The sequence below is a fragment of the Alosa pseudoharengus genome, unplaced genomic scaffold (genome assembly GCF_046254945.1).
Source record: "Alosa pseudoharengus isolate Yale_2024_CS ecotype anadromous, Long Island Sound unplaced genomic scaffold, YU_APseudo_1.1 YU_APseudo_1.1_scf_23, whole genome shotgun sequence".
Taxonomy (NCBI): Eukaryota; Metazoa; Chordata; class Actinopteri; order Clupeiformes; family Clupeidae; genus Alosa; species Alosa pseudoharengus.
Window position 1 is genome coordinate 31,178,544 of NW_027468685.1, and position 8,355 is coordinate 31,186,898.

General features: G+C 47.1%; 1 protein-coding gene across 1 annotated transcript in view; it reads left to right on the forward strand.

Annotated features, from left to right (window-relative positions):
* The window catches only part of LOC143140017 (protein Jumonji-like), a 49,743-nt gene extending 42,007 nt beyond the window's left edge, over positions 1–7,736 (forward strand). The window contains exon 5 of the mRNA XM_076300859.1: positions 6,980–7,736. Coding sequence (XP_076156974.1) covers positions 6,980–7,220 — 241 coding nt within the window. The 3' untranslated portion in view covers positions 7,221–7,736. The remainder of the gene's footprint in view (positions 1–6,979) is intronic.
* The last annotated feature ends 619 nt before the right edge of the window (positions 7,737–8,355 follow it).

An 8,355-nucleotide genomic window follows, 5' to 3' on the forward strand; every position in this document is an offset into this window, starting at 1 on the left:
TCTGCCGACTCTTTTTGCCTATAGGTCCCTCATCCATCCTTCTTTCTTTCTTTCTTCTTGCCCTCCACCATCCATCTCTTGCTCTCCCTCTCCTCTTCTCCCCCATGTGTCCTGTGTGGGTGTTGGTGTGTCTGATCTAGTGAGCATGCTGGCCTGCTGCTGAGACCAGGACCAACTCCCACAGCTCTGGAATGCTTTGATGCAGTGTGTGTGTTTGTATGTATGTGTGTTTGTATGTGTGTGTGTGTGTGTGTGTGAGAGAGAGACAGTCGTGCGAGCATAGGGGGTGGATCAAGCGTATCATCTCCCCCTGGCGCCGGTGTGCTTTTGTGCCCAAACCCCCCCCCCCCAACCGGCCGGCACACACTCAAGTATTATTAAGTAGAGAAGTCCAAACCAACCTGACCAGTGCACAGCCTATTGACACTCATAGTACATCTGCAGCATCTCTTTTATCTCCGTTTCCTGATAGAATTGTGCTTGTAAACCATCCCTTACTGTGTGCGTGTGTGTGTGTGTGTGTGTGTGTGTGGAATAAGATAAGCCTGCAGCTTTAATGTTGATTGTCTTTCTGCTCACACATAAGCCTGTTGTTTGTAAAGCTAGGTAACAGTGAGCTCACTCTACTTTTCTGCCTTTCTTTCATCCCATTCCTCTCTCTCTCTCTCTCTCTCTCCCTCCCTCTGTCTCCCTCCCTCCTGCCTGCATCGTGCCCTATCGTTTACCTGTACTTGACCGCACCGTTGGCCTCAGGATCTAGCCAGTGTTTCACTCAATGTTAGATGGCTTTTTTTCTTCCAGCAAACAACCTGAAGGCTAATCAATAACACACACACACACACACACACACACACACACACACACACACACAGTTGTGTGGTGTGTGTGTGTAATAATGGATTAAAAGCTTTCTGTGGGTATTGGATTAGAATGAAATCGAGGCCCCCCCACCACACACACACACTCTCTCTCTCTCTCTCTCTCTCTCTCTCTCTCTCTTCTCTCTCTCTCTCTCTCTCTCTCTCTCTCTCTCTCTCTCTCTCTCTCTCTCTCTCTCTCTCTCTCTCTCTCTCTCTCTCTCTGTCTGTGCATGTCAGGTGATCCTTATGTGTAGGTGTGGACTTTGGCTTAGTCAACTTCCCTCTGAATCCTGCTCCTTGCCACTGTGAAGTCAAGATGCATCACTCTTAAGTGGCTCTGAGACGAAGAGAGAAACAGGAGAACCAGAGACTGAATGACTGGAGGAGGAATGAGTGCAAGAAATGTAGAACTAGGTTGGAAAGTGGGGCTGGAGAGGAGAGCAGTGGAGAGCCAGTGTGGGGGCAACCCATATGTGAGTGCTAGGCTAGGCTAGGCTGTAGAATTCCGTGCTGCATTATCATGTTAAGCTGCTAGCTCCCACTCAGCTGCTTGTATTATTTCTTCTGATTGATGATGATGCCAATGCCCCCCACCAGGCCTCTCATTGCCTCCCTTTGTGCTTTATTCAGTCTTATGTTCAGCACTCCCTTACACACACACACACACACACACACACACACACACACACACACACACACACACACACACACAAGGTTGAGTAAGAAGCTAGCATGCGCCCCGCTCCAGCAGGGCCCACTGAAGGGATCTGGGCTCATTGTGTTGGTCGGGGCTGAATTATGCATGCCTGTCCCTCTGAAGAGCCCATTGTGAGAGGCCCTATCTAGCCCCGTACAGAGCGAACAGGGCACCGAGCTCCATGGGGCTATTGTGTGTCGCTCCCCTGTTTAGTGAGCACTGGGAGGAGATGGAGTGCTTGTGTGGAGCCAGTCATACCCCCCACCCCCCTTTTTCCAGGCACTCTTCTTTACAGCTGATTCTTTTTTTAGTCAGGCATTAGGGAGGACAGCCGAGCAGGATGTGGATTAAGAAGCCTCTCTCTTTCACGCTTGTAAGAGTCTAGCGATACTCCTTGCAGAGCCAGCAAATGTCCTGTATCTGCCATTGTTCATTATCCTTCTAGGTGTTTGTGTATTCAGGCGTTGTGTCTGAGGTTGTCCACACTAAAATGGTAAAAATTAGGGTTTTTTTTTTGCGTGTAGGCGGTTGAGTCCTTTGTGGTGTGCTTTAAGCGGCCCAGGCTGGGTTGTGCGCGTGAGGACCATGCTGAGCTCATTCACTCACACTCTCCCGGGGCAGCGTTATCACCTGCTCTGGGTAAACACGCTGCGCTCCCACACACACGGCTCCCATTTCACTCCGCTGACGAATGAGCGCGTGGCTTTGAAAACACCTCCCTGTCATCACTCACCCCTGGCCCTGGTCCTGGTCATTTCTCAAGCTCTGACCATACAAAGACCCCAACTGGCGTGTTGGGGGTCAGAGGAGGCTCACAGGGAGAGAGGAGGCAGCCCCCCCAACCCCCACCCCTCAGCACTAGTGTGGCTTCCTCCTGTTTGTTTGCCTTCCCATCTGCTTCCAATAGGCGGCCGTGCTCTGTGTTTATGTCTGCCCGACGTGCTGAGAGATTGACGTTTTGCTCGCTGGGTCCGTTTGGCTCTCCCCAGGCCAGGGGCTCTGGACATTGTGCTGTGTCACGCTCTCCAGAACAAAGGGCCGCCAGGCCCCACCATGACCGGCCCGTGTCTGTTTTAGCTCCAGCTCCGCCACGGACAGAAATAACACAGAGGATGGCCTCGCCTGGCCTGGCCTCGCCTGGCCATAGAGGAGTGGCTGGTCAGGAGCAGCTTTTACACTGCGCTGTCTAGACAGAGTCTTTGAACTGGGGGCGCCCTCATCATTTTATTGGCCAGCCTCTGGTCCAGTGTGCAGACCAGACCAAAGGCCCTTTAGAAAGGCTCTCACTTGCTCCTTAAAGTACAAAAACAACAAAAAGTCACCACTCCCATCCAAAACCTGTCTTCCATTAAACGCTGTGGTTCTTTTCCTTACTGTGGTTAATCCCAGGAGAGTACTCCTCTTTTCTGTAGCCAATAACTCAGTGTCTTAGACCTTTAGGACCTACTTCTGTTTATGTGAATGACCGCTGTCAAGCTTTTGTTTTTGTTTAGGCTAACAGTAGGCTAACTTAACCTTCTAACACTATTCCGGTCAAAATGACCGATTTACACATTCCCTGTACCATTAAATATGGCATTTTTCATCAGATTGCCTCAAGATCTTGTGATATCCTTCACAAAAGGCTTTTGAACACATAGAATTGATTAGGACTACTTTCTTTGAATTTTGAGTGATTTATTCAACTTAGAAACACTTTTTTTGTTCACGGTCAAAAATGACTGCCATAGGAAATGATTGGGAAAAAGTATAATTTTCATCCAGGAGATAAAATACATCTCCTTACACACACTCCTACAACTTACCACCAATGTTCCCACACACATGCATGCATGCACACACACACACACACACACACACACACACACACACACACACACACACACACACACACACACACACACACACAGTTCATGTTGTCAGTTCATGTTGCCACTTGTGCATGTGAATCACCAATGTTCGCACACACATGCATGCACGCACACACAGAAACACACACACCCCACACACACACACAAACAGACACATACACATACATGTGCACACACACACACACACAGTTCATGTTGTCAGTTCATGTTGCCACTTGTGCATGTGAATAACCAATGTTCGCACACACATGCATGCACGCACACACAGAAACACACACACAAACAGACACACACACACACACACACACACACACACACACACACACACACACACACACACACACACACACACACACACACACACACACACACACACACACACACACACACACACACACACACACACACATTTACAACCTCTCTCACACACACACACACACACACACAGTTCATGTTGTCATGTTTCCACTGTGCATGTGAACCACCAGTGACTGTTTGCACACATTCACGCACATACAAACACACATGTTGTAGATGTTAATTATCTAATAAGGTTCTGTTTACAATAAATGTTCTATTAAATAATACTTTTTGTCATGGTATTGGTATTTAAGAGCAGTTAAAACTGTCCGATCAAATTTGACCGTGAAAAGTAAATATTAAAGGGGGTAGCAACGAACAGTGTTTAAAGGTTAATTGTCTATATGTCTAACATTAAATTGAACATTCACCTACTCTTTATTAACTCCATTTCCTCACTCAGATGTGATGAAATCGCTGTTCTCTCACTTTGAATGAATGGAATGTTTGTGTTGGATAATTCAATGCAATATGCGGAGTGATGACACTGACCACTGACATTGTCCCACCCCTAGTGTTGAATATTGCCTCCTATATCCAATATATATAAGCTTTGATTAGGGTTCAAATCTAGACAAATGTTTCACCCATAGCACCAATGTAATAGGGAATTAGAAGTGTATTAGATTACCAACAACATAATTCAAACTCTAGCTGTGTATTAGCCACTGGCTGCTTTTTGGGTAGAAGAATAATCTGGACATTGGTGAAAGTAACTTACACTTACAGTTACCGTTACCTTGGTATTAGTGAGTATATGAAATGGATCTAGAGTGCTACTCTAAATGTTGTAGACAGGCTATTCTGAAGCTCTATGGCATTTCTGATGCACACAGTTCTGTTTCTATGTGCATCACTGTCACTGGCGTGCACAGCACAGGTTCACGTTTGTGAAATGGTGGTCGTCAAAGTAAACCCGTCAACAGGATGTGGATTACTTTTGCTAGGCCATGCACATCCCCTTGTGAGGACCCCAGACATCTTCTGTGAACATCCTGTGTGTATGTTTATGTGTGTGTGTTTGGGTGTGTTTATGTGTGCGTGTGCGTGCATGCTTGTGTGTGTGTGTGTGTGTGTGTGTGTGTGTGTGTGTGTGTGCGTGCATGCTTGTCTGTGTGTCTGTGTGTCTGTGTGTCTGTGTGTCTGCGTGTGTGTGTGTGTGTGTGTGTGTGTGTGTGTGTGTGTGTGTGTGTGTGTGTGTGTGTGTGTGTGTGTGTGTGTGTGGTTGTGAGTGCCATAAACTATCAGAACAAATAGCCAGTACTCTGTCTTAGGAGGTGTCCTTCATTTGGTCTGAAGCGGCTTGCTGCACTGCTCTAATGGTGGGAAATGCCCTGAGCTCTGTGGAGGGCCTGTGGGATGGCCTGGTGTCATTAGTGCTCTCTGAACACAATTGATGGAGCTCCACAGAGCTCACGTTTGGACACAGGTTTGTTTGCCTTTGTGGCTGCGTCTCAGACCCATCACGTTTTAGCAATCTGATTCCGTATTTCACGCAGTTTGCTGCAATTGAGGCCCAAACAAGTATTGTACCCCAGTCCAGTCAGAGAGAGGGAGAGGGAGAGGGAGAGGGAGAGGGAGAGGGAGAGGGGGAGAGAGAGGGAGAGGGAGATGGGGAGAGAGAGGGAGCTGGGGAGAGAGAGGGAGAGGGGGAGAGAGAGAGGGAGAGGGGGAGAGAGAGGGAGAGGGGGGAGAGAGAGAGGGAGAGGGGGAGAGAGAGGGAGAGGAAGATGGGGAGAGAGAGGGAGAGGGGGAGAGAGAGGGAGAGGGAGATGGGGAGAGAGAGAAAAGACAGGTTGTCAGGAGTGAAATGGCAGCTCTGAATTGATTAGTGATGCTGTCTCTGTGTATCAGCTCTGTTATGATTGCTTGGGAATATCGGCAACAGATAGCAGATTGAATGAGAAGATTATTCCGTGTGTGTGTGTGTGTGTGTGTGTGTTCTCCTCTCTCCTGCTCTGGGTATGTGCTTGGCATGGTGCCGGCAGGAGAGATGGAGCTAGAATGCCTCAGAAATGATGACCTGATGAGGAAATTAAATGGTTTGATGTGTGCCTTAAGCGTGCATGCGTGTGTGTGTGTGTGTGTGTGTGTGTGTGTGTAGGGTTTCAGTGTTGGACAGACAGAATCCGGCTCTCCAGAGCAGTCTTTACCCATTTTCTCTCTTTCTTTCTCTCTTTCCTTCTTTCTCTCTTTCTCTCTCTCTATCTATCGATCTATCGATCTATCGATCGATCGATCGATCGAGAGGGGTAGGGAGATGAGAGAAGAGAATAAAAAGGCAGGGAGAGTGAATGAGTGAGTGCAGGAATAAAGAAGCTTGGCCTTGAAGTCCGGCAGCACTGCTTTGTCCTCCTCTCCTTCATCAGCTGTCAGGCGTTCCAGAGGTCTGGCCCACATTTAATGGAGATTAATTACATTTTAGAGCTGCTACCGGAATCAGCCGGTTAATGCATTGTTGCATTGCAATGCCTTTTAGCTTCCAGATCCATAGATTTGACTATCAAATTTGTTAGCTACATAAGATGGCAACTATATTTAAGAAAATAAATGCATGCTCTCTCGTTTTGGAATAAGTTTGTCAGGATTGCATTATTGCATTTATCTTGATTTACCCCTGTTCTTCATATGTAAAGTGCTTTGGGGGCCAGTATTAGGGCCACTCTGAGCCTCAAGTCACTAGTCTCTGACCACACACTGATTGAATTAGTCATGGAGATGGTAAGGGCCACAGCCACTACCACCATGAGAAATGCAGGAGGCAGCATTTATATGGTTTATATGAGCTCAGTGCAAACAAGCAGGAATTACTCTCTCTCTCTCTCTCTCTCTCTCTCTCTCTCTCTCTCTCTCTCTCTCTCTCTCTCTGTCTGTCTGTCTGTCTGTCTGTCTGTCTGTCTGTCTGTCTGTCTGTCTGTCTGTCTGTCTGTCTGTCTGTCTGTCTGTCTGTCTGTCTGTCTGTCTGTCTGTCTGTCTGTCTGTCTGTGTCTGTGTCTGACTGGTTTTGCTTTATTACTGAGGTACATGAGCACCAGGTGCAATCCCACATTCCTGAGATGCAGCTCTGCTCTTGCTACACTCCAGGAGGCTTTGGGTCATACTGTACTAAAGAATGTGATGTGTAATGTGATGTCTGTGTGCATTTGTGCATGTGTGTAATGGAATGTAAGCCAGTGTCTTGTGCTCTGCAGGCCACGGCTCCAGGCCCAGAGGAAGTTTGCCCAGTCCCAGCCCAACTCCCCCAGCACCACCCCTATCAAGATGGCCGACGCCTCCTTACCCACGCCTTCAGCACACATCACAGACCTCTCCCGCCGCAAACCCAAAACGGAGGACTTCCTCACCTTCTTATGTCTGCGAGGTAAAGTAACTGTGGGAACCCCTCTTCCCCCACTCCATTGTCCACCTGTAATTCTGTGGTTCCTTTATTAGGACCAGGTGTCCAGCTCACCTGACTGCTCTGAAGGAGTCTGGAGGTTCGAAATCCTTTCCAGAACCATCCACCATTAAGGCCTTTTCAGAGTTTGTATTTTTTTTGTCACATTTGCACACTGACTCTTTCGGACATCAAAACAGATTTCCACATTTATATTGTATCAGCAAATGAAGTTTCCTACTGCAGCATTCTGTATTTGATGGACCGAAAAAAATGTGTGTGAAATTAGATTTTTGGCCTTTAAAGGCTTTTACTAGCTGCTATTGGCTGCTTGGCTCCAGGACAGGACAGGACAGGACAGGGCAGGACAGGCCAGGGCAGGACGGGACAGAACAGAGCTGCTGGCTCTCAGGGCCTGTTCTCCACATGGGCTGTTTGTATATGGCCGTCAAGTCGCATGCTCACTCGTAGCCACACAAAAGCAAGTGGAAGCCCAGTACTCCCAGGTACATGACCTCATTTTGCAACTGCAGTCATGAGAAGAGAAAGGTTATCAGGGGTACACACACACACACACACACACACACACACACACACACACTTAAGCAATAACACAACACACACACACACACACATAATCACACACACACACACACACACACACACACACACACACTTCACACTCACACTCACACTACACACACACACACAGAAGTATTACAGTTTTCTGAATGCTTAAACACTAACAGTGATTCTTGAAGCATTGAAGCACAATTTCTGAAACAATTTACACTTGTAGCCAATCCATTCAACAAGTGTACTGCTTTACACTTAGTTTGCCATTTTGTAGCATTGTTTTTGCAAAACTGACAAAATAACTTGCTGTTACACTCATTTTGCAAATTTCATAACACACTGCTAGCTCAACTGCACACATTGGTGTCTACTTTTTACACTAATTTGTCAATTGTCTTCCTACACTGAGACACACGTTTAGAAAACAAATTCACTAAGTGATCAGAGATGACCAGAGCTTGAGCACTATAAATAAGGCATACGTAAGCATCTGGATTACAGTACGGGATTATATTGGACAGAGAATAAGAGGACTAAGAATGAGAGGAAGGAGGAGGAGACGTTAGTGAAGAAGTAAAAGGAGAGAGAGAGAGACAGAGAGAGAGAGAGAGGAGT